The following is a 26,083-nucleotide window of genomic DNA, read 5'->3' on the forward strand; positions in this document are numbered from 1 at the left end:
CTCTCTTCAAAGGCGTACGTAATTGTGAATGCGATCGAACATCTTCGCGATTGTGTTTATCCTAAAACGGCACACCCCCCACGATTGTATTTTCAGTTCAAAATTGTCTCCGGGGTTAATGTGAATGAGGCAAAAAAAAAAGTGTAAAGAAAAGTAATAGCTTTAGATTTGCGAGGCAAATTCTACGGCCCGTTTATCTGGCCGAAAATATTTTCAAGCGCACACAATGTTATTATCATCTCTACTCGTGGAAACATCTTTTGATCTGCCTAATCGTGGACGGGCAGACGGACGATCACATTCCAGGAAACGCTTCCTTCGGACATTCTCTGACAGTCCCTTCAGATTTATAATTGAGAACTCATCGTTTCGGTCTGGTTGCTCTCTCTTTCTTATGTCTTGGCGAATACAAACTGAAATTTTTGAGATTATTTTTTATTATTGTTTTTACAGATTGTTGATAAACGGTACTTAAGATGCCCTGCAGCTGTCTCCATAGGTCATATCAAGAAGTTTATCAGACACAAGTTTGGATTATCACTGGCTTACCAGGTAATTCTACCCTTCTATTAAAGTATCTCCTTCTCTTTCTCTTTCCCCCTTCTTTCGATATTCGTGCTTCAACAATGGCATGTCCGATAACAGACATAATATGAAGTCTTTGATTGGGAGCGGAATGCATTATGTGTGTGGGAACGTGTCATGTAACATACAATTATTTAGTTACGTTTACTTACTGTCTTGACGAAGTGCTTCAGAAATCGAGCATGATGTGAAGCTAAAAGCCGAAAGATAATTCAGACAATTCTTTCATAAAATTTTGACTTTTTTTATACGCTCGCGTATATATGAGTCGGCCTGAGGTAATTCGGCGGGCGATATCGGTTGGATGGTCGAACTTTCGATCCGTTGCGGGTCGAACTACTTCGTCAATGTCCGCCAAACGTGACCGCGGTCTCTTTCCAGTGGCGTAGCTAGGATTTTTTTCCCGGGGGGGCACTGGGGGGTCCTTGCTTTTTCAGGGGGGGCACCGACCATTTTCCCGGTGTGTGTGTGTATATGTCACAAGGGCGGATCCGACTTTCGCCAGTAGGGGACGGGGCCCGAAATTATCTTCACCTATATCAGTCACTTCTTAGTTTTATTCTTATAAAACAACATAAACATGAAATAATCTCATAAGCCTGATAAAAAGTGCGAGCGCGAAGCGCGAGCGATTTTTTTTTTACTTTCATGTATTTTTAATTTAATTTTCTGGGCAATGTTATGTGTGATCCTGAACAAGATTCGTATGTAACTAGATGGCTACTGCGAACGCCAAGCGCGAACATAAATTTTTATAAACTGTTCTAGCATTATCGAAAAGGGACCTGTTAAGGACTGCTTACAGTTACCCACGAAGACGGTATATATTTCGATAATGCGATTGCGAAGCGCGAGCAAATTTTTTTTTACATTCCGACCTAAAAAATGGTCATTCTAAGCACTTTTTGTATTAATAAATGGGATAGGTATGTAACTAAACAATTGATGCGAGCGCGAAGCGCGAGAGGAAGAAAATTGAGATTTTAGACCTAAAAGCGGGACATTCTATTCATATTTTGTAAATCATAAATAGGATATAGTCAATTGGGTATCATTAATAATGCGATCGTGAAGCGTGAGCAGACAATTATTGATATTCTGATGTGAAACTGGATAATTCAAGTACATGTACATTTTAAATAAAGAACATGCAGGCTATCGCGCGTGTTGTAGATGTAGACCTAAAATCTGGGCATTCTGAATACATTTGTTTAATGGAACATTATGGAATACACGTAGACAATATGAACTTCGCAAATCAAACAATGTGACCACGCAGCGTGAGCTTAAAATGCTGATATATGTAGACCATAAAACGGACATTTTACAGAGCACTTAAATTTGTAAATGAAAAAAAAAATAATGAAAGCTCGATGTCGAGCTAAAATATGTTTTGTATATTGACTTCAAACCTTACTCCATATCAGCCTATTGAGCAAGATATGAATCTCATCGAACAGGCAATTCTGGCGCGAAGCGCCAGCAAAAATTTTATATAGTAACATAAAAAGATTTGTTTTTTTAATTACATTATTTCATTCACTCGTCTTCCTCCTCTTATTTTCTTCTTCTTTTTTTCTTCTGTCTTTCTTCTTCTTTTCCTTTTTCTTTTTTTCTTTTCTTCTCCCTTTTTTCTTTCCTTTTTTTTTGCTCTGCCAATTTTTTCTGGGGGGGCACCTGGGGGGGCACACCAAATCTCAGGGGGGGCACGTGCCCCCCCAGGCCCCCCCGTAGCTACGCCACTGTCTCTTTCCCTTAAAAAGGTCAACGTTTGTGCGGGTCAAGGTGTCCAGGGATTAATGTTCCAATTCATGAAACGAAGGTACAATGGGAGTCCAAGATCAAGATCTTAAACACCTTTTTTGACAGAACCAATATTCGATATTTCGCCTTAAAATGTCCCCTAGAGAGTTTTCGATTTTATATCCAACCCCATGAGGCTAAATCCCCCCTATCGCTGCGTTCCCTTACGGTTATTCTGCGTCGTGACTCGAATAATCTTTTTATAATGTTGTCTATTGATTTATTCCACCCTTTTTTTTCAGATTGAAGTCATGTACAGAGGAAGCGAAGATGAACTGCTACCAGACGAATACACCTTGATGGACGTTGCTTACATTTACACATGGGGTCGGGTAGGTTCAATATTATTCTAAAATGTCTTGTATGGGACGTTGCAAGAAACTTACGTTCAATTCTAAATCAAACACTATGCCAAATTCGGGAGAACCTGAATTTCAATGATATTCGATATTTTTAACAGTTGGACACCTGTTGATATTATGTATGATGGTAATCCTTTGTCATACTTCTCTTTATAGCCCTTTTCGTCTAACTGTTGTTATCCCCTGCTCCTCATCTCCCAGTGCAGTCTTACTGATGCGAAGAATATCCTCTTGAAATCAACCACAGATAGACGATACATTGATTTTGATATGGTCATTATTCCCTTCTGATGCAATAAATGCAAGCACCATCGAAACAGAATAAAATCAGTGTTCGTCATGAAAAAGCGATAACAGAAATACGATGCGGTTGGTTCTTTTCGTATTAAGTTATTGTTTCCTATTGAAGTAATTCTTCTATTTTTCTTCTTCATTCCATGTAAACAGGTCGGACCGATGCCTCTTGTCTACCGTGTTTACCAACCACTTGCCAAACCACTGAAAAGAACCCTCACTGATAAAAACGCGTCCATCATTCCTGAGAAAATACCAAAGAAAACAGACACTTCTCAAAACCAGCAGAAAATTCTCCCATCAGCTGCGTCGAAACCGAAGGACACTTCGCCGAACCAGGGTTCGCAGGAAAACACGTCTCCCGCAACGACACCGGGTGTGCAACCGGACACAGTGAAATCGAATAGTGCGTTGAACGTACCGGCGTTGCCCGGGTCTGTTGTTGCAGCGAACAGGTCATAGCGACGGATTATACAACTCCCATGCATATCGACCATTGGTTTAAGTCGGACAGCTGTAGGATCTCCCAGTTTTTTTATCGCAATCTGTAAGAAATTCTTGCGGCCATCGGAATAGGAACGCAACGAGTGGAGTAAATTGGCACACGTGCTATGTAAGATTTTGCAAGACTGTGTAACTTCGTTCTATACAATCATGCATGTAGGCTGATGTTTTCAGGGGTTCTCAAGCAAATCCAAATCTGAGGAGCATGTCATGAAAGGACTGTTTACCATACAGGTACCATAGAAGCGGTCCAACAGATACATTTGCTTCTCATCCATCAGAAACAAAAGAGGTTGCCAGATATGACAACCTGTGAGATGGCAACTGAAACGCAGATTTTCCAGGCATTTAGCAATATCTTCAACACTGCTACGGTCATCTGTTCATCGTGAAGACAATTGCGACTTTCGTTTGATGTGTAATTAGTCGGTTCTTACTCGAATTGTCCACCTACTTCATGAAATCTGGGGCCCGTTGCAGAAAGGGTTGCAATCAAACGCAACTCTAAAAAACTCAAACTCATAACGATCGGAACTTGCGCTGGATTTTTAGGCTTTGTTTAAACGTTTAAACGCAACTTTTTGCTGCATTGGGCCCGAGAATTGGGTAGGCCAGCCATATCCCAGTTCCATCAGTTTACCAACGCCATCGACACCAACACCCAATGTAGCGATCCAATGATCAGAAATCAGTTTGTGTTTTATCACCGACTTGGAGTCGATGTTTGGTGTGCGACCGTGCAAGCGAGGACCTATAGTGACCTTTGACCTGAAATGTTTGTTGAATGATAAAAAAAAATCCGTTTTGCCCGTTGTCGGTATACCACGAAGATAGGGACATGCTGCTTTTATTCTCAGCTGAGCAAGACATTTTGAGGTCGGACCCGTGGTTTCTGTACAAAATGATTTTCTTTATTGGGTCCTTTCAAGAGGCCTCCAGAAAGTGCAGTATCGTGATGAGGAACTATTTCAGTGTCTCGGAAATCCATGTTTTGTGTTTTGTTTTGTGTTTAATACCAATAACCTTCTGAAGGAAAATTCGTGGTATGTAAACTTGATTGTGTTCGCTCTTGGAGGGTGGATATTATTCATGTATGTCATTTTGGATGGTTCGAATTTTATTTACGAAAATATATTAATTTATCCATGCTGATGTTTACTTTAGAGATGCATCGTATCTTATATCTTAGGTTTTTAACAAATTCTTGACATTTTAATCATTATTGAATTGATTATCACCGGATTTTGTTCTCCTTCTTGATTCAGCGGGGTTATTCATCATCATATCCTCGTTTAAGATTTTTAGAAACTTCCCGATGTAAAATTTGGTCCGTTTTATACTTCCAACGATTCATTTACCGTATTTGCTCTGCCTATGGTCCTACATCACGTTTATAAGAAAAATGAAATATCCATCTTTGTTCAGGTCTTCTTGCGTTAGTGGGAAAGTTTATGATTCTGAATTTTCTATGAAAATAATATTCAAATATATTGTGCTGAAATATTTAGGAAGAATACTTTTAGTTTTATGGCATAGTTATTTGTCCAAATCCCTCTAATTCTGGAATATATTGGTCAAGATAGTCATACGGTCACTTGCCATATATATTGTCCTATTAAAAAATATGACATCGAAAGAAATTAGTTTTTATCGATTTTTCGCTTATGATTCGAGAAAGTGTCCAGTATCTACCTTCCTTTTACACCGAAATTACGGCTACATTGACAGAACAAAACGCCAACATAACAAAGATAGATCATTTACCAATGCAATTAGATCAACGTTTCGTGCAGATAAGGCAACAATAATAATTATGGCAAGTGAGGGAATGCTATTTTATGATAATATGCATTTTACCATAGTACACCCTCTGATTAGAGTGTTATGTTCAAACTCAGACCATCGGACCCGCTGAGGGACACCTCTCCCGTTTTAGAATTTGTGCACGTGGCCGAAATACGGGGGGGAAATACGCAGGGTAGCCAATTTATCTTTGCTAACGATGAACGGATAGCGGCTATTTGAAAAGGATTCGAGCAAGAAACACAGTTCCTTAAATGATCGCTCTAACCTTTTCTAACCGGAACTGTCTACTAGCTCTCACATTTTGACCACGATCCGTTTCATGAAACAGAATTAACTTTCTTTACTCTCTAAATATTTTGATGAAATGGGGATATCCGGGATTAATAGTCTTTATCCAATTCAAATAGTTTGGAAGTACATTGAAGAAAAACGAGTTCAAATTTGCGCCTTTAAAGGTGCAACCCAATGCCATTCTGGAACTGCATCGTACATCTGGGACCCGTTGCATAAAACTTTTGCCATATTAAAAACTTGCAAACAAAATTATGCCTTTGAAACTTACACATTAAAAAACTCTGCCATAGTTTTTTTTTTTGCAACAGGGCCCTTGTGTGCAACTTTGTCCCCTACAATTCTTGAAGCACGTTTACAGATGCTTATGTTCACGTTTTCGGAACAAAAAGGTGCGAAATTACACTTTATTGTTGCATTGCTGAAAGTGCAAAAGTGAACCCGTTTTTCTTGCAGTTTACAGTTTTGCGATGAATTGCAAATATGAAAGAACACCCCTGATTGGTTCCTGGTCAGTATTTTAAACTTAATGTGCATGTAACATTGATATTGATTGGTCAGTTAATTTAGCGTTTGATCGCTAATCTTTGTGTTACGGAGCCCTGAATTTCCTTCTGTAATCATGAAATATTGCTCTCCTTTATTTCCGATGAGTGAAGCTGTGTCAAAATTTTCGAATAAAGATGAAAATTACCGAAAAATAAAATTGTGTTGTTGAATGTTTCTGTGAAGTAATACAGGACAAGGGGGTTGGTGTGGTGTGGATGTTGCATTTCTTTATCTGACGGGGGTTGGGAGGGGAAAGGTGTTTGAGTATGCCCTTTGAATTTTTGACACCAGTAGTTTTTTTTTCTTTCGTGAGATTAAGCTTTCAAGGGTCGCGTTTCTTTCGGTAACACCCCCTCGCATTTTTGCATATTTACGTCTCATGTGAATGGCGCTTCGCCAATGACAGCCATATTTTGAAATAAGAAGTCAATGCAAATTGTCTCAGAATATTTAGTGTATTGAGTGTGGCGGGGAATAACAATTTGGTTGGACTTCACTCTCGGCAGTTTTCTTTGTCCCGGATTTGGAATTTTCGGGTTCTTAAGAGAAGCAGAAACAATGGTTCTGAACAGTCCTTTAGAAATATTATTGGTTCTACAAAGAACCCTTTATAAATTAGGGTACTCTATACGGTGACATGACATTTGCTCCGGCGACAATTGCTCTGGGCTTTATTTTGTCTAGGATATCGGGTTAGGGTTGTAATAGGGTTTTATTTCAGGTTTAGGGTAGGTTTAGGATAGAGTGTAGTGGTAAATAGAGGGTTTAAGTTGGTCATTCCATTAATGTGTGGAATTTGCAGCGGAGGAATCGTCGCCAGAGCAAATGTCATGGAATCACATATGGGGTTCTCGGTGATGTGAAGAACCCCATAAACTTTGTATAGGGTTCTTCATACAACCTATGGGGTTATTAACACCACATAAATAACAAGTTGTATAGAAAGACTTAAATGGCTCCTTGTACAACCATAAACGGTTCTAAAGGACTGTTTAGACCCATTTCCCGCTTCTTTGAAGAACCTTAAGTTCCTAATACGGGATAAAAAAGGGTTCCAATCAGCTCCTTCCCTTTTAAGAGTGTTGGGCCTGGCAGTATGACTGGTGAATATAGAATCGTGAAAACGGGAGTGAACCATCGCTGATGAATGATCACGTGTATGATCACGTTTGCTAATGGTGATTACAACGATGACAACGATGGTGGTGATGTTGATGGCGATATCGGTGTCAATAGGACGATAATGACTCTGATGTTCAGTTGATCAAATATTGCTGAAGTCGCTCGAGGGAGGGGATGGGGCTCACGTATAATGGGAATACAGGTATTTGCGGCCCTTAAAATTTTCACTCCTTGCCAGCTGTTCCAAATGATTTCATTTTCACTTTTTACATTGATCAACTCATTCTCCCCTTTTCTCAGCCCCCCCCCCCCCCATTTCAGATATCAATTCTCGAAGACCCCCATTGCAGATGACCATCTAGTCCTTAACCGTAACTTATACTGGGGAGAGGCTTTTCAGCCCCCTCGATTTTTTTGGCGATAAATTCACCGCGCGAAATTCTTTGACTTCGCCGTTCGCTGTATAAATACTTTCAAGTCTCGCGCAACTTTTAAGATCAAGTTTGTGATGCCCGTGTATATACGGCGCGGTTACGAAATTTGCTCAAAATTGTGATTAATACAGAACAGAGGCATAATGAGCCAAACATTTTTTAGGGGGCCAGATTTGGCGTATCGGGCAAAATTTATAAAAAGTTTTGAGTGAGCGAGCAAAATTTCGACATTTTTTATTACAAAGTCAAATTTTGTGATAAATTTAGACATACTATTCAGAAAATCATATCATATTTCATCGTTCTATTTTTCTTTTTCTTTGCTTAACCTTTTTTTTTCTTGGCTGTGAAAAAATTTAGAGGGGTAAGCGCCACTAAGCCCCCCCCCCCATCTGCTCTCCACAGATACACAATGCGTTTTAGCTGAAATTCTTAAATGAGTGATTATTTTAATGTTCATTGGCTGTAATCATGTAATTCGACGCTATTTATGGCCGAGGTGATGTCACAAATAAAACTTGTACAAAAAGCAATAAAAAAACCAAATACATAAAAAAAAGTTAAGAAAAAATAAATAAAATGCATGAGAAATAGAGTTTGGTACCGGAATATTTCATTTATTGTTAGGAATGTATAAAAAGGGGGGGGGGAAATTTCATCGAATATTAGCTTCTAGGACTTGTATTAAGTGAATCAGAGCAAAAAGTATGATTTCATGAATAAAGTACTTTATATGGATTCAGTGCAATTTACCTATGCAACATTATTCTCGACCTTCGTGCTAATTCCGTCGCGATTGTGACAGATTTTGACATATCAGAAAATCATGTCATATTTCACTCTTCTCTCTTCCTTTTCTCTTTTTTTTTGGCCGTGAAAAATTTGGAGGGGTAAGCACCCAAGCCCCCTGTATGCCACTGATACAAATGTGTTTTTCCCTAAAACTCATAAATGAATGATTATTTCAACTTTTATTGGTAGTAATCATTTAATTCGGCGCTATTTATGGCCGAGATAATGTCACAAACATTATTGTCGGAAAAGCAATAAAGAAAGAAATACATAAAAAAAGTTTGTTTTTAAAGATGCATGGGAAATAGATTTTGGTACCGGAATTATTTTTCATTTATTGTTAGGAATGTATTTTTTCACTGAACATTAGCCTTCTAGGACGTTTATTTAAGTAAATGAAAGCAATAAAGTAATATTTGAAAATATTATGAATCCACTCCAATTAACCTATGAAACCACGTAGATTATGTCCTTTACCTAATTTTCGTCGTGATAACAAGATCCGCGGACGAGATCTGGCGGGGGGGGGGGGGGGCGGCAAAATGGCCCCAGGAATTTAAGCTCGCAATTAGTCCAGGTGGGTGTTTCGTAAAGCTGTTCGTAAGTTAAGAACGACTGGTGGTCCTAATTTCTTGTGGTAAATGGTATATTGAATTGGCGATGGTTAAGCGCGTAAGAAGGGTCCAGTCGTTCTTAAAGTCGCTCTTAACTTACGAACAGCTTTATGAAACGGCCCCATGTTAGGTAAGCCCCTCATTTCATACCAATTTCAGTTCTTAAGGGTAATGGTTTAGGATTTGTGGGCTGAACATCCCCGCCTAACCTATCCAAATTAGTGGCCTAGCGACGATATCATGCACGACTTCGTGTATAGATCGAATGAAGGTTTATTTCAGGGCGGTGATTGATTGATTGATTGATGGATGAATGGATGGATTGATTGATTGATGAGTATACGCGTGCCACTTCAGAATCAACAAGATTTACTGAAAAATTGTCCATCACATTCATCTTTCGGAGCGATGAGCAAACAAATAGTACAAAATCTATCAAAAATGCTTTGAAAAGGATAAAAAATATCATGCTTTGAAATCGAGAGAAGACGACCCCCCCAGAAAAAAAAAATTGAGAGGGAATGACACCCAGGGGGGGGGGGGGGGGTCGCCGTCTGTGGACACTGCCATTACAAAGTGGACACCACTCCCCAAGACGCGTAAAAAAGGTGTTTTTTTTTTCCACGATTGGACGATGTATTTAAGTTTTGGGTGAAATGATATCATTTCAAATATTTCACTAAAGTAAAATTAAGATATTTGAGGCAATAATAATAACCGAGTTTCTGAAGATGTAAAAAAAAAATCCATATGCCGGTGCGTCTTACACCACTTTGGTATGTATGGGATTATCATCGATATAACTTTTGGTCTCTTTATTTACAGAATTCGATTTTTTCCCCAACTTATCCTCATAGAAAAGGAACCCTTTCGAGTACATTTTCATTAACAACCATTCTAAATTTTACACTGTACGTTGACGATAGAGTACTACGAAAAGTGTGTTCGCCAAATCCCTGTTATATTTTCAAACACTTATCGCTCTGCAAATTGAAGACACCGTAGTCTGTTTCAACTTTCAAGTTTGGAAAGAGGCGTATTTTGGGAACCGAAATGGAGATTTCTGTGGAGATTCAAGATGGTTTGCAGTTAGCCGGGAGTTCTGCTAGAGTTCAAGATAAGGCCTTCGAGCCTTTGCTACAGAAAATATTCTCAGACGTTTCGGAAACCGGTAATTCTAATGAAAATGGTGAGTACGTAATCCGGATGTTTGAAGTTGAACTTGAATTCGGTCCCATGCGTAAATATCTGTGCGGGGTACGGTAATCCAGGCATCTCACTAACCCAGAGAGCTCCCGCCCGCGCAGCGGGCGGGAGCCCAGAAGCTTACCGTGTATTTTACCATTGTCACCGGACTAGGGTGATTTATGGTCTAAATATTTCTCCAAATGAATTGTGAAAACAGAAAGTATACAATTACCACGATTATATGGATGAAGGTCTAACGCACTCCTAGTACCAATGAGGTCCAACATTACATGTATGGACCTCATAGGCGACATCAGTAGTATTTTGTGTCAGAAATCTTTGTGAAGATGATTATTTTTGTATTTTATCAAAACTACAAGCTATCGTACTGTCTAATCATTACATTTCGATCTCACTAATTGAATACATTGTTAGCAATAAAAAAAATTGAAAGAAATGAAGGGGAACTTACATTTTCACGGCTTTTTCCTGATTTTCTGGGCAACTGCTCCTCTCTTCTGACTCGCGATCGAAGCTGATATGAAGATCACGTGATTCGCGTTCTCGTCAGCTGATCGGTTGGTTATTCTTTTCGTCAGACGTTTATAATATATATTTTATAATGCTAGCATTCATCGCTAATTTAGGTGAAAGAGATTGAAGTTAAACAGCGCCAGGTCGGAATCATAATTATTTTGGAAGAGTGTATTTATACACTCGATCTCATACCTGACGTAGACGGCGCTATTCAACAAATGCACAATCTTCAATATAAAAATAAAACAGAAAGAACGCCTTGAACACAGGCCAAAATGCCTAACGATTTCTCCGCGGCATTAACAACTATCGTAAAGGGCGCTCCATTTATCAATAAAGATGGACGCTAAGCTGTCTATGGCGACAAAATTTGCCGCAAATATTTACGAAGAATTGTGAGAAATGGTCTGAAAATGCAACAAAAGAACCGGTGAGTACCGATTAAACATTATTAAATTCATAAATAGATTATACATACCTTGTAGATTTAGTTTTTAAGGTGATATTAGTGCTTAGTTCTAAGCTAGGGAGGCCCAAACGCGCGTGAGTGGAGTCCCAGTTTATTAGCACGGGTAAGTATTGGGGTGTCGCCTAGAGTGGTCTAACGAGTGGCAGATTCCTGACATCTGGGCACAGTCTGGAACCTCAAAAAAACGAAAAGTTCTCTCCTTCTACCCCGTCTCGATCGGCCATTTTTGTTAAAAATCGTAACAAAATGGCCGATCGAGACTGGGTAGAAGGAGAGAACTTTTCGTTTTTTAGAGGTTCCAGACTGTGCCCAGATGTCAGGAATCTGCCACTCGTTAGACCTTCATCCGTATAATCGTGGTAATTGTATACTTTCCGTTTTCACAATTCATTTGGAGAAATATTTAGACCATAAATCACCCTAGTCCGGTGACAATGGTAAAATACACGGTAAGCTTCTGGGCTCCCGCCCGCTGCGCGGGCGGGAGCTCTCTGGGTTAGCATCTCACTAGAGTAATTCTAACTTCTATTTTCTAAGTAGGCCCTATAGACTTATTTATACTATAGTCACGTATTGTATTACCGATTTACCGGACACTATTATGATTCCGGACGCGCATATTACTGCGTTCGAAAACAATTTCTTACCGTAAGACTAAGAAGACTTCCGCTATTCAATTTTACATACAGTACTCAGAGTCAGACATAGAACAAGATTGCAACAGCAAGGGCAAGGCACTCTAGGCGACACCCCAATTATAATTTAAATCAGAGAAAGGAATATAGCTTGTACTTGTGATATAATATAGAAATATCCTGTTCTCAGATATTTCTAACCAAAAATACTACTGATGTCGCCTATGAGGTCCATACATGTAATGCTTGGACCTCATTGGTACTAGGAGTGGGGCAAGGCCAAGGCCAAGGGTACTCCTAGTGAAAGGGGTAGAATACCTGAACAAGAACCAGACTTCAGACAGGATAGTTTTAGAGTCAAACCATTACATAAAAGGCTTTATTCTACAGATAACTCATAACCAAGACCATAGCTGTAGCAGCTTTTCCAAAAGTCCTACTCCTCTCCCCTACATGTATCAAGCAGTCCTCAGTAATATATATGAAAGCTTCAAGTGCAAAGAATAATATCTGTATGCCTGTAAACCCTTACACTAGTATGAGGTCCAAACATTACATGTATGGACCTCATAGGCGACATCAGTATTATTTTTGGTTAGAAATCTCTGAGAGCAGGATATTTCTATATTATATCACAAGTACAAGCTATATTCCTTTCTCTTATTTAAATGCATCGTTAGCAACAACAAAAAATGAAAGAAATGAAGGGGAACTTACATTTTCACGGCTTTTTCCTGATTTTCTGGGCAGTTGCTCTTCACTTCTGACTCGCGATCGAAGCTGATATGAAGATCACGTGATTCGCGTTCTCGTCAGCTGATCGGTTGATTATTCTTTTTGTCAGACGTTAATAATATATATTTTATAATGCTAGCATTCATCGCTAATTTAGGTGAAAGAGATTGAAGTTTAACAGCGCCAGGTCGGAATCATAATTATTTTTGAAGAGTGTATTTATACACTCGATCTCATACCTGACGTAGACGGCGCTATTCAACAAATGCACAATCTTCAATATAAAAAATAAAACAGAAAGAACGCCTTGAACACAGGCCAAAATGCCTAATAATTTTATCCGAGGCATTAACAACTATCGTAAAGGGCGCTCCATTTATTAATAAAGATGGACGTATAGCTGTCTACGGCGACAAAATTTACCGCAAATATTTACAAAGAATTGTGAGAAATGGTCTGAAAATGCAACAAAAGAACCGGTGAGTACCGATTAAACATTATCAATTTATTTAATAGAATATATTTTATGACTACAGTTTAACAATTTCTAGATAATATTGCTTAGTTCTAAGCTAGGGCGGCCCAAATGCGCGTGAGTGGAGTCCCAGTTTATTAACAAGGGTAAGTATTGGGGTGTCGCCTAGAGTGGGCAAGGGCACCCATGGGTTCATATCATCTCGCGTGCGAAGGAATATCAGTCATATGCACGCGACACACACGACAAGTCAAAAAGATAGTGGGCTTTTGCCCACATAAAATATCACCAATAATCTGGTATTTCACATTCTGCTATGACACTTACCGAATCATTTAGATCCTTCCGTGACTTCTCCTTGAAGTTTTTTCTTAAAAATATGTATATTTTCTTGATCTTTAGTGAAGATTTCACGGAGATAAAATTTGGTCAGCGTAGATATCAATTTTCGCCTAAAGAAGGCGCGCGATTTATATTCATATCAAAGACACGACAAGGGAAAGATTAGGAACCTACACTATTTTACACGCAAATCGACGCAAGGCATTACGCGAAGTCCGTGAAGTGTCCAATCTTTTCATTGTATAGACTTTGGTATACCGTGACGTTCGTTAATACTGCTTGTACTGCTGGTTTTGTTCCAGGCATGTGTATTTAAAAAAAAAAAAATTATATTAGTCATCGTTTTAAATTAATTGCAACAAAAGTGTTATCATCGCCAATAGTAATCCTGAATTATGTTTTTGATGGTATTTTATTTATTGGTGCCCATAATTAGTAAATTAATCATAAGAATTGCGCATTCAAAGAATTTAGACACAGTTATAAAATTACCGAGGAGCTGAATCAAGGTTGTGAAATTTATTAGCACCACCAACGGGCTTCCTTGTATTTCCGTAGAAGAGACAAACGAAGTCACTTGCTAGGCCGAGGTAAGCGAAATTTGCTCTTTTTAAATGAAATGAGTTAAATATCATACATGTATGTATAATTTTGTTATGTATTGCTACTTACCGGAAAGAGCCCTGGTGCGTAGCGAGAAGGAGTTTCGGCAAATATTACTTCAGCAATGAAGCAATGTTTGCCGACTACTTCGAAATCTACGGTCAAACACGGTCCGGTGTACGAGGTTCGTATATATATACAAACCACGTATTAGTGTGAGTGGGGCAAGGGCCAAGGCGAAAAAATCCAACTTAGGCCTATACCTTATTTATCTCTAAAATGACAGAAAATGCTTAAAATATCAATAGTTTGGCATTAGCAATTGATATATTTTCTAACAGAAATATGGGCCTGATTTGCCGAATTTCAATCTCGTCCGCTCCTTCGAATGATGAGGTGTGGTGTATTGTGGGTGATCGTCGACGGCTAGTTCTCAAGGTACCCGTGAGTAGAGCCGTCGATCGGTAGCTAGCGCATCGATAGAACGTGATGAGCGTCACGATACGAACTAGCATAATATTGGAAAGTGCCATTGAACATGCAGCTAAAAAAAATAAATAAAATAAGTTATCAAACACAAATTTATTACGGTACCAACATCTGCTCAGATTCGATATAAAAAAAGTAAACAAAAACTTAGAATTTACTCATGATCTGATATAAGAAGAAAAAATCACACAAATTTGTTCTTACATCATAATAATCAAGAATATCTTTACCCGTCCGGCGCGCGTCCGGAATCATGATGTAATTTGTCGCGCACGAAAATAATTGTTTTTCGTTGAGGGGTATGCGGCAAGTGCGATGCAAAGAAAATGGTTGGTAAATATAAAATAATTTTATCATATTCATAATTTCCATAATATTTAGAATAGCAAGTGCGAATTTTTCTTGATTGTATTTCCTCTAGTTGTCATTTTTAAAGCACTGAAATAAAGGTGTCCGGCAATAGGATACACTGCCATACAATGTAACAGTTGAGCAGAGCTTACCTCAGGCTCAGGCGATGGTTCGTGTCACTCACACGTTTTGCGAGGTTAGTATGCTATACTAACCCCACACTACGAACGTGTGTACCCAATGGATTTTAGAGTTGTTGGTTAACATCGCTTCATAACGCGAATAATGTTGGCCGAAACTCATTCCACTACTCACTAGGGCTTTTTCTGGTGAAAAGCGTTCCATTTTCAATTTTACAAATATTTTTTTACATAAAAAGCACATAAACAAAGAGCAAAATCGCTTACCTCGACCTGGAAAGTTGCTTCGCATGTCTCTTCCACAGAAATAAAAGGAAGGTCTTTGGTGGCTCTAATACAATTCACAACCTTACTTCAGCTTGTCTGTATTTTTAAAATTAGATTCTTGATTCATTTTATGCACAATTTCCATGATTGTTTGATAATATAGACACCAATAAATGCAATAACTTCAAAAACATACTTTTTATATTATTTTTGCTGACGATAATACTTTATGGAAAACATTCAAAGCGATGACAAATTAAACAAAAAAATTAGAAAATTATACGTACTTTGAACGAAGCCCACAGTGCTACCGTTGTATATACCTTTGTATATATACATTTAGAGTGATGACACTGGCTAATAAAATCAGCACTTAAAGTGTGGTTCGTATGTAGCCATGAACAACAATTTTTTTCTATGTTAACTATCACCATTTTAATTGATTATTCTTTTCAGATGGAGCTCTTTCCTCTATTGAACCAGCTGTTTTGAAGCAGAGTTATGCAGCACTGTACACCCTTGTCTTAGAAGCATGTAAACATGATGCAGACAACAGTACAATCAGGTGGGTCAACATTGGATTCAGGAAGGGGCGTATCTCGGATTTTATAAGTGGGGGGGGGCACAGAAGTTTGTTGATTTCTTCACTATTTTCTGACAAGCCTAAACCAAATAAAGGAATGTGGTTCTAATCCCCCAACAAGATGCAACATGCTTCACCAAATAAAAATGATCACCTAGATGCATACTTTGCTTGAAACCAACAACATAAAGGATAGACATGTACCGTAAGGGCACGAGTATTCAACCCGGCATAATTCAAAGATTTGGACAAACTCCCCCAAATATTTAGAAATAGGGAATTTATCTTAATTTCATACCTTTGTTATTCCCAGGGTAATATGTTGTCGATATTTTCTTTATCAATCTGTTGACTGTATGCACGGAAGATCGAATTATGCGGCGATGACCTTTTGCACTGAATTGCACTAGTATTCAACCTAGTGATGATAGACAGCAAATTTAAAAATGGTTTAGATTGCTAAACTAGATCTAGATCTATGTAAGTCTCTGGCTTTGACTAATTCCCTGTTCGGTCTCATCTCAAATGGTCTAGTCCTTAGTTGGATGGGACAAGGACAGATTGAGAGACAGGGCCATCTTTCGTTGCTAGGTTGAATACTAGTGCCGACGGGTTGAATACTAGTGCCAAAAACCATCGCCGTATAATTCGATCGCCCGGGCACACAGTCGACTGGTTGAAGAAAAAAATAACGCAAAAAGAACAACCAGCATTTGCTCTTGGAAATAACACAGGTCTGAAATTAAGGTAGATTTCATATTTCTATATATTTGAGGAAACTCTCCAAACGGGTTGAATACTAGTGCCCTTACGGTATGCCTGATGAATTCATAATATTGTGAAGTAGTTCTAGATTTTTTTTTTTCATTTTGTAATGGTGTCAAAGAGTGTTAAAATTCTTCTGACAAACACTTCTAACTAGATCAAATATTTTCACTGGGGTGACAAAACCTTATATCTCTAGATTTAAATATTTTGAGGACAACTCAGAAAAAGCATCGTTTAATAGCCAAGACATAAGTAGCAACATTCTTTTGCCTAGAAAGACTTCTTAACAGAAAGTAGGAGACCATTGTCAGACAATGTGAGGTTGCCACCGTTGCTATCTTTCTAAGTTTGAGCTTCCCTCAAGACAAGATTTGTTCACCCCAACAATGATATGACTTAAGAAAACATTGAAACAAACATTAATGTCATGATGTCTTCATTCAATGTTTACATGTAGCTCCATCTTAGAGGACAGCAAGTTCAGCCAGGATAGGATAGATATCTTCATCAAGTGCTTCCAGGAGAAGAAACAAGTGATTAGATCCATGCTGAGTAACATCAGCCACACCCCTCCCCACATCGTTGATGTAGACTGGCGTTTAGACTACTATCTGAAGGTAGGTATGGCAGTCTCTCTCATGAGGGACTTTAAAAATTCACTTTCGGTCATGGAATGCTGTTTTGGCAGATCCAGATATGGGCACATCCGACCCGTGCCTCCCCCTTTCCCTCGAGAGATATAAATAAATACTTTTTTATAAGAAAATGTGCAGATGCAAGTGAAGACCTTTTTTTGTTTTGTTTTTGTTTTGGGAGCTTCTTAACATTCTTTTGAGCAAAAATGCCCCCCCCCCCCTTTGTAAGTTTTTTTCACAACATATGTATTATTAAATTATTTTTTTTTGCAAGGGATACAAATATTTATGTTTATACATGGTATACAATTTGTTTTTGTTTGATGAAAGTGAAATAAATAAATAAATTTGAATTTAAATTTTAAAGTATGTCGTAAAAGAAAATGGTATTCAAAATACAAATAAAACACATCTTTGAGGGTATTATTCAGAACTGCTCGCCCGAGGTACCTTTAGTGGTGTTCTTGCATGCCTGAAGCATATCCAAAGGCGTTTGGACTGTTTCAAAGGTAGCAAGTGTGTGATTATACTATTGCCTGAGAAAAATGATGTGTATAATATGTTTTTGTGATATAGTAATGTGGATCCTTGTTAACTGATAAACCATCCTCATCTAAAATTCATCACTGGTCGAGAGAAGTAGTCCTAGTGAGATAATAGTAGCTGGATTATAAAGTGATTTTTGCCCAAGGATACAAAGTGCTATTATTACTACAGCTTTAGCTGTGCTGCCCACTCAGGCGCTCGAGCATTCGAGAATTTTTTTCCTACCGGGCACCCAATTCACCTCACCTGGGTTGAGTGCAGCGCAGTGGGTAAATTTCTTGAAGGAAAACACGCCATGGCTGGGAATCGAACCCACGTTCCTCAAATTGAGAGACGAGAGCTATGACCACTAGACCACGGTGCCCCCACAAGTCATAAGTACCGAGCATTTATTAGCAAATTTGCCTGTTAGCTGAAGTAAATGACTGGTCACATGATTAAATTTCATCCAATCATTTCATTACGATCAATATCACCATTAGTGCTACTTTCCATAGCAGTTTCCAGTATGGTCATTTGATTCTACTGTTTTTATTTTCTTTTGTTCTCATTGCAGAACAAGCACATAGATAAAATCAACCAGCCGACCTATCAGATAAGTTTGAAGACAGAGCAGGGTCATAGAGGCACCAAAGATGTACAGTTTAGTTGTTCATTAGAACAGTTACAGGTGAGTTTATAGTTGTGTTTAATAGTGGGTGATGATGATGATGAGTAGAGGGAGATGATGGTGGTGGTGGTGTTGGAGGTGGTGGTGGTGGTGGTGATGATGATGATGATAATGGTGATGATGATGATGATGATGATGGTGATGATGGGATGATAATGATGATGGGATGATGATGATGATGGTGGTGGTGGTGGTAGTGATGATGATGATGATGACGGGATGATGATGATGATGATGATGGTGGTGGTGGTGGTGGTGGTGGTGATGATGATGATGATAATGGTGATGATGATGATGATGGTGATGATGATGATGATGATGATGGGATGATGATGATGATAATGGTGGTGGTGGTAGTGATGATGATGATGATGATGGGATGATGATGATGGTGGTGATGAAGATGACAATAATGAAGGTGGTTGTGATGATCACAAGGATGATGACGATGTTAATGATGATTGTAGTGATGATAATGATGTCAGTGAAGATGGTGATGATATGATGGTGGTAGGTTTTATGGTACTTGATAGTTGTGCTGGTGGTGATTATTATGATTGTGATGTTGGTTTGATGTCAAATCACAAATGGCACACTAATAAGAATATCATTTTTAACAGGCACACTAATAAGAATATCATTTTTAACAGGCATTCATTTAAAAAAATGTTTATTATAATACTTTAACCCTAAAGGACTGGAGGCATGGGGGCAAAATTTTTGTTGCACTTATTCGTAATACTGAAAGTTTGAAACTTTCTCTTCAGAAATGACTTGAGAATGGGATACATGACACTCACGCAGAACTCACAGAAGTACATTTTCCATGTCCTATAAACGACACTTTGTAAATGCCTTCACCCATTGACGACAGAATTTTGTAATTCCTATAGGTTTTGTAAAGGGACTTCCCGGTTCCAGTATTAGTCAATGGTTTAATCACTCATCAGCCCATTTTCTGTGTTTTTATATTAATTTGGTGTTTTTTTAATAATATTTTTCAGGACCTGGTTGGAAAACTCAAGGATGCTACAAAAAGTTTGGAAAAGGCAGCACAAGGTTCATAGCAGAAATCACATCGAAAAAATGGTCCTATGTATGTAAATATAAAGAGAGTAGTTTTATACTGGTGATAGGATAGTGACAGTAGTTAAATGTTCTGACAATACAACTCATGATTCATTCCAGATTTAGTTTGCAATGCAACTTTTGTGACATGTTTATGTGGCCAGATATTGCTATACATGTATTGTTATCTGTGTATTGAAGAAAGCATATTTTAAGAAGATTACATGTATCTATTCATTTTTGCAGTGAAAGCAGTATCAAAGTACAGTAAAGTATATTTATACAGTGATTTCCCTAGATATGAATTAATCTCAATATTATTGTTAATGTTATTATTATTATGTGCTTGCGCACAACAATAACTTAATGTCTTGCACATGTGCCTATTAGCATTCCAGAAGTTGTATTGCAAGTCTAAAGGCTCCCGCACACCTTACGACCCGACTGGTCCGCAACTGAGTGAAGAGAAATGTGACGTCACAGCTCTTGTCAGCGTGAGAGTTTCAGACCGGTCATAGACAAATCGCAAGGAAAATCATAAGGATTTGTCATGTCGAATCCTTAAAACTGGATCGCAAGCTCAATCCACCTTCCAGCCAATCAGAGAGCAGAGTCATGACGCGTACAGGATATGCAACGGCAGCAACGCGCAGGCGCAGTAGTAAGCGTCATTTTTTCAGTTGCTATGGCAAAAAGCAAATAGCGCATGCATGAGTCGCAGACAGCATGGTTGTCGGATCGCAAGGTGTGCGGTGTCGAGGCTTATGACTACCTTGCGATTTATCTCCCCTCACTCAGTCGCAGACCAGTCGGGTCGTAAGGTGTGCGGTGGCCTTAAGGCGTTCTACCGTTGTGAGAATTCATGAAAGGGAAGGATGCTTTATCCAACCGTTACCATAGAAACTCTGCTTGTCAGCCAATCAAAATCAAGGAAAGTTGTTGGATCACTGTTGGTGTTGTTGGTGAGCAGTGCCCCTGGAGTCTGTGTGTGTTCTTTTTCGCAAGTTCGCATGAAAGCGCACCATAACAGGGATGTAATTGAGGCCACGTTGTGCCGGTCATGGCCTCGGCCCAAGTCACAAGTACAAAATCTATGGGAGAAGGTTTTCTCCAGCGGCTGCGACTCAGATGTACCAGCTGTGACTACATCCCTGCACTATAATTACCATCATTGTCTCACCTGCACAACAGAAGCTTTGATAGCATTTTCAGCGACAATGTGAAGCAAAATAATAAATCTAATCCTTAAGTTATTTTTTTTATGTCATAACTTCAAAGTGCAAATAACTTTGCTTTAGGCAAATCTATTAGGACCAAAGAAATCTGTTCGACTTCTGAGAAATTTGAGTTAGATTTAGAATAGGTACATGTTTTGCATAATCTGGTCTGAAACATTGCTTGACGTCGGTAATTATTGGACTTGTGCAGGTTTTATGATCTTATTTCATGAAACTTGGACATTATGGTAATCGACTGTCACTTATCATGTCAATTCACAAAATCAAGGTTGAAGGTCATTTGAGATTAATGAACTTTAACAATGTTGTGTTATCAACATTCATACGTCTGATTTTTCAGTAATTTTGAAATTTATGGTTCCTCATTCCATGAAACATGATAATTGTTTATCAAGAACCAGCAATTATGTGAGTTTGATTTCAGGTCAAAAGGTCATTTTGGGTCAATTAACTTTGACAAAAACTTTATGTTTGTAAATTGCTTAAACAGAATTAGATGACATTTAATTAACTTTTATGAGATGTTTATCAAATATCATACATCACTTAAAGGAGAATGAAACCCTTGAAACCAGCTGAATCCATATCAAAGAGAAAAATCAAAGAAACATATTGTTGAAAGTTTGAGGAAGATTGAATGAATAATAAGAAAGTTATGAGCATTTGAATATTGAGATCACTAATGCCATGTAGATCCTCCCATTGGCAATGCGACCAAGATCTGTGATGTCACACACGTACAACTCCCTCATTACTTTAGTACTTATTTCACTTATATTCTCACTTTTATAGAGTCTATCTCAAGTACAGAGGTTTCACAACATTATATCATTGATGAATCGTTTGTCATATGATTATAGAATGAGCAAAAAGAGATGTTTTGGGGTATATTTTCAGTGTCCAAAAGGGGAGAGTTGTTCATCTGTGACATCATAGATCTTGGTCGCATTGCCAATGGGAGGATCTCCATAGCATTAGTGATCTTGACATTCAAATGCTCATAACTCTTCTATTGCTAGTCCTATTTTACTCAAACTTTTGTTGATCTTATTCTTTGATTTTTCTGCTTTCACAAAAGCTAACTTGCTCCAAGAGTTTCATTCTCCTTTAATATACAGTATGTCCCAGAAAAAAGGAAACCGGGATTCCAATATCTTTTTTCTTCTAAGGCAAATTAATTATGATATCTAATTTACACAATCATATAATTCAATTATTCCTCTTTATTTTGATACCTAATATGTGACGAACACGTCACACATTAATGAGCAAAACGAGTTTAATATTTTAATGTCAAAACCATGTTGCGCAGAAAAATTGGACAAGATTGGTTCATGATACGATGAAAGTGCTTATTGATAATTGGCTCATTAGCATTTCTTTTGTACTCTCACTGATCCCTGAAATGAAAAAGGATTCAGATTCACAGTTTCTGTGCAAATCGTTTCTGATATGCCTCATTATTTATTGTTTTTTAACCGGCCATGCAAGAACGATTTGCTATTCAACCTATTGGTTTCAAATTAGAGATGAGATTCCACTCTTGCCATGAGTATCAAATTTATAGTAAAAACTTATTTAATAATTGTGAAATCTATCTCTGAAAACGGGTTTCCTTTTTTGTGGGACGCACTGTATGTATGTTACCAAGTCAGTGTCAAATTTCATTTGATTTGACTCTTTTTAATGCCAAATCTTTGACATGATACTGACATTTTTTCACCCTTGCTTGGTCCTCTTACTCTGATATTTCTGAAATATTATTTCACACCCCCCCCCCCCCGATTAATTTATATTGCTCCTTCGTTTAATTGGAACGTTTTCCTTGTATATGCAACTTTTCAAGAAAATCAAGACTTTACACAAGTAGAAATAATTAGTTAACTACACGCCAATTTTAACATGGTTGTATTACTAAAGATATACATGTATTTACAAAATATGAATATATTGTACATACATGCATTTAATAAAATATATTAACAAAATGTCAAATATAAGTGAAGTTTAATTATGAATATATTTAAAGAAGAAATTGATGGTTAGATATTGGAGCCATTTGTCGGAATGAAATTGATAATGGATGATGTAAATTATGTAAGGAAAAAGAGAGGAAAGAGAGATAATGAAGAAGGGAAAGAAAATGGAATGGAGAGTACATTAACCTCATTCATAAATCACCTTGGGAATAACACTGATCACTGGCGGGGGGGGGGGTGCACAATTAAAATTTGTAATGTAAAAATGCCGTTAAAACAGAAGTGTGCCCCCCCCCCCCCCCCTTTGAAAGTGAAGACTTCTTTTCTTTGCTTTGTCAAATTTTGTTCTGGACAAAATACCCTTAATTTTTGGTTAAAACCCTTCTTTTTTTTTGCTCGGCAAATTTTTTGGGGACAAAATACCCTTAATTTTTGGTTAAAACCCTTTTTTTTTGGGGGGGGGGTTGTCAAATATTACTTTGGGATAATGTGCCCCCCTTTTTGAAAATCCTGGATCCGCCCCTGACACTGATTTATATTTTTATCCATTCCTTTGCTCTTGTGACCAGAAATCCACTTTTAGGACTCTGCTGAAGTCGTACCTCTTTCTTATTGCCTTTGACCAGTCAATATTTTCACATAGGGGCAATTACAATTCCCTGGCTTAGATAGCGATTCACGAGCTTGGTTTTCCAACAAAAAAAGGATGCAATCGGAGACCTTTGTAATATTACAGAGTTTGGCGAATTTGTTTTCAATGGGTATACGATAAGGCACGTATTGCTTTGTTAGGAAAGCACAATCCAAAGATATTGCAAAACATTGTAACACACTGAAAGCGAGTTGACCAAACTGAACTATAAGGGCACTGATTGCATCCATCTTCGGGGGAAAACCGCCATGAACATCCATCTCAGCTGGTCATGTGTGATCACCCCTTATTGAAGTCAGAATCATAAACGGACATTGTCCATGGCCCTGGGAGCGGGGGTCCTGGCCTGCTGGGGGTGCTGGAGCAGCCCCCCCCCCCGGTTTTCCCAGTGGGTGCTGCGTGTATTATTTTCCATAGGCAGCACCCTGACCCCTTGGAATTCTGGAGAAATGAATTGTAAATGGCCAACATTTTGTGTTGAAACCCTTTTTTTGGGGGGGGGGGTGTCAAATTTCTCGGGACTCAAACGACCTTCATTTCGTTGTGAAAGCCTTTTTTTTTCTTTTTTGCTTGTCAAATTTACTTCAGCACCAACAGCGAAAAAAATCGTTCCCATGGCCCTGACATTTTTGGTATCTTTCCCTCATGATTGCCTTGGATAAGAAGATATGCACACTACATATAATTACTTGGATTCAAGCAATTTATAAGAGATAGAGAGTGGTAGAGGAAGAGAGAAAGATAGGGAAAGAAGGGGTGCAGTGAGATGTGTGAGAGTCTGGTATTCATAAGATATTTATGAACTATAGACGCGATAGCTCAGTTGGTAGAGCGGGGGTTGCGGATTCCTATGACCCGTTGGCACTACCTTATATTGCGGTTTTGGTTTGCCCTTTGGTAAGGCATATTACCATGTCCCTCGGAGAGGACCTTAAGCCGTGGGACCTGTGGTTGCTTTCTGACAAGCATTCATGATTTCTTAGCAATCAGGTAAAAAAAAATTATTACCATTTGCCAATTTGAGTGATTGAATTATTGATTGGTTGATTTTCTTTGCCAAGTCACCAAACATAATGGATTTGATACATAGAAGAATACTTTCAGGAGTCTTGAACAAAAGACCCACAAACACTTGAAAGCTAATTTCAATTTGGGTCATCGGCTGGTATGAAAAAATAAAATAATTATAATGAGTTAAAATCGTGCCATTTACAGGAATTGCAATTATAAATAAATATGATATAGTGATGTTAAATGCAAGAATACTATTTTGTAGAAACGGGAAGGCAGAGGGGTAAAAAAGAAACAACGATGGAAAAAAGTTATATTATATTGCGTAGAATAGATTTAATATAAACTTGCATGAAAGAGACATGAAGATGGGCTGTATTCAAGCCTTTTCAAGGGTATACCTCTATATAACATATATCGTTCGCATCTTCTCTTTGATTCTCAAGTGAAAAAATATAATTTGAATTTCCTCGTAAAGAGGGAGTGCAATCCAAAATAAAAGGTTTTAGAGGAAATTGAAGAATTAGACAAATCGATAGTTGAAATTTGAAAAATATCTGACGAATTAGACTATTTTTGGGGGGATTGGCCGTATTGGTTTTGTTATGATGTAGTTATGGAATACTCTTCCGTCCCGTTATTACTCCGATACACGAAATGGATTAAATGCAATAAAAATTATGATAATAATAAAAAAATAAATAAAAGGTTTTATTTAAAATATATTTTTATATCATGAGGACGCAAACAATCTGTGTTTTATTTTGAATACTGCCTCAAGGGAATAGATAGGAGAAAAACCACGAAATCGTGATAATTAAGTATATGCATTCCCTATATATTTTTAGTGATATCATTTTTGAAATAGCCATAATTTTCTTATTGCTTATCCAATTTCTTTCAAACTTTCACCAATCATGATGACGATACCCCCTTTCTCTTTCTCTCTCCTCTCTCTCTTTATTTTACACACCATTTTAAGACCAAGGTTGGATCCTCCTTATTAACGGACAAAGTTAGAATGATAAAAGTGACACTGGATGGGAAAAAAGGCAAAAAAGGCAAACAAGAAAAGAGAGGAAATACGTACAGAGAAGGATGGTAAAGTATATGAAAGAAACCGAGGAGGGGATAATGGGGCCCCGTCTTACAAAGAGTTACGATTGATCCGATCAATCTCAGGTATATGGAAATCTATCAAGGTCATAATTTTTTCTTCGGGAAATATCTTAGTAAACTAAGAAACTAAGAGAATCAAACTGAATCTTCAAGATAATGAGGAATGCATGAATATACATCATACCTAGAAAATATTTTGAACAAATATGCATTTTAGATGTTGACGTTGGTGGCCGTCCATAGTTATGATTGATCGGATCAATCGCAACTCTTTGTAAGACGGTGCCCGGGTGTTCTTTTGCAATTTCAGTACCAGACGCGTATGTATATTGAGGCTACCGGAATTTTGCGCTATAGTTGCAAACAGACAGAACGGAAGATGAAAGAAAAAGTATTGAACATTGTATAAATAATGGTGATGAACATG

At 38.0% G+C, this 26,083-nt stretch overlaps 2 protein-coding genes across 2 annotated transcripts in view; both read left to right on the forward strand.

The window, feature by feature from the left end:
• Positions 1 to 6,351, forward strand: part of LOC129275147 (polycomb complex protein BMI-1-B-like) — a 31,053-nt gene extending 24,702 nt beyond the window's left edge. Inside the window, exons 7-9 of the mRNA XM_064108427.1 lie at positions 454 to 552; positions 2,631 to 2,720; positions 3,198 to 6,351. Of these exons, the coding sequence (XP_063964497.1) occupies positions 454 to 552; positions 2,631 to 2,720; positions 3,198 to 3,506 (498 nt within the window). The 3' untranslated portion in view covers positions 3,507 to 6,351. The remainder of the gene's footprint in view (positions 1 to 453; positions 553 to 2,630; positions 2,721 to 3,197) is intronic.
• Positions 6,352 to 10,159: 3,808 nt separating this feature from the next.
• Positions 10,160 to 19,870, forward strand: LOC129275148 (COMM domain-containing protein 3-like). The gene is made up of 5 exons (XM_054911935.2): positions 10,160 to 10,345; positions 15,844 to 15,952; positions 17,196 to 17,355; positions 18,476 to 18,589; positions 19,594 to 19,870. Exons 1-5 carry the CDS (start codon positions 10,210 to 10,212, stop codon positions 19,654 to 19,656), a joined length of 582 nt encoding a protein of 193 aa, XP_054767910.2. The 5' UTR covers positions 10,160 to 10,209; the 3' UTR covers positions 19,657 to 19,870.
• Positions 19,871 to 26,083: the final 6,213 nt, after the last annotated feature.

Source organism: Lytechinus pictus, chromosome 13 (assembly GCF_037042905.1).
Source record: "Lytechinus pictus isolate F3 Inbred chromosome 13, Lp3.0, whole genome shotgun sequence".
NCBI lineage: Eukaryota > Metazoa > Echinodermata > Echinoidea > Temnopleuroida > Toxopneustidae > Lytechinus > Lytechinus pictus.

Bases quoted from the DNA above. Each gene is read 5' to 3' on its own strand.
- LOC129275148 (XM_054911935.2), top strand. From the start codon at position 10,210: ATGGAGATTTCTGTGGAGATTCAAGATGGTTTGCAGTTAGCCGGGAGT. The intron at 10,346-15,843 runs GTGAGTACGTAA...TATTCTTTTCAG, and splicing joins CGGTAATTCTAATGAAAATG to ATGGAGCTCTTTCCTCTATT. The intron at 18,590-19,593 runs GTGAGTTTATAG...AATATTTTTCAG, and splicing joins GTTCATTAGAACAGTTACAG to GACCTGGTTGGAAAACTCAA.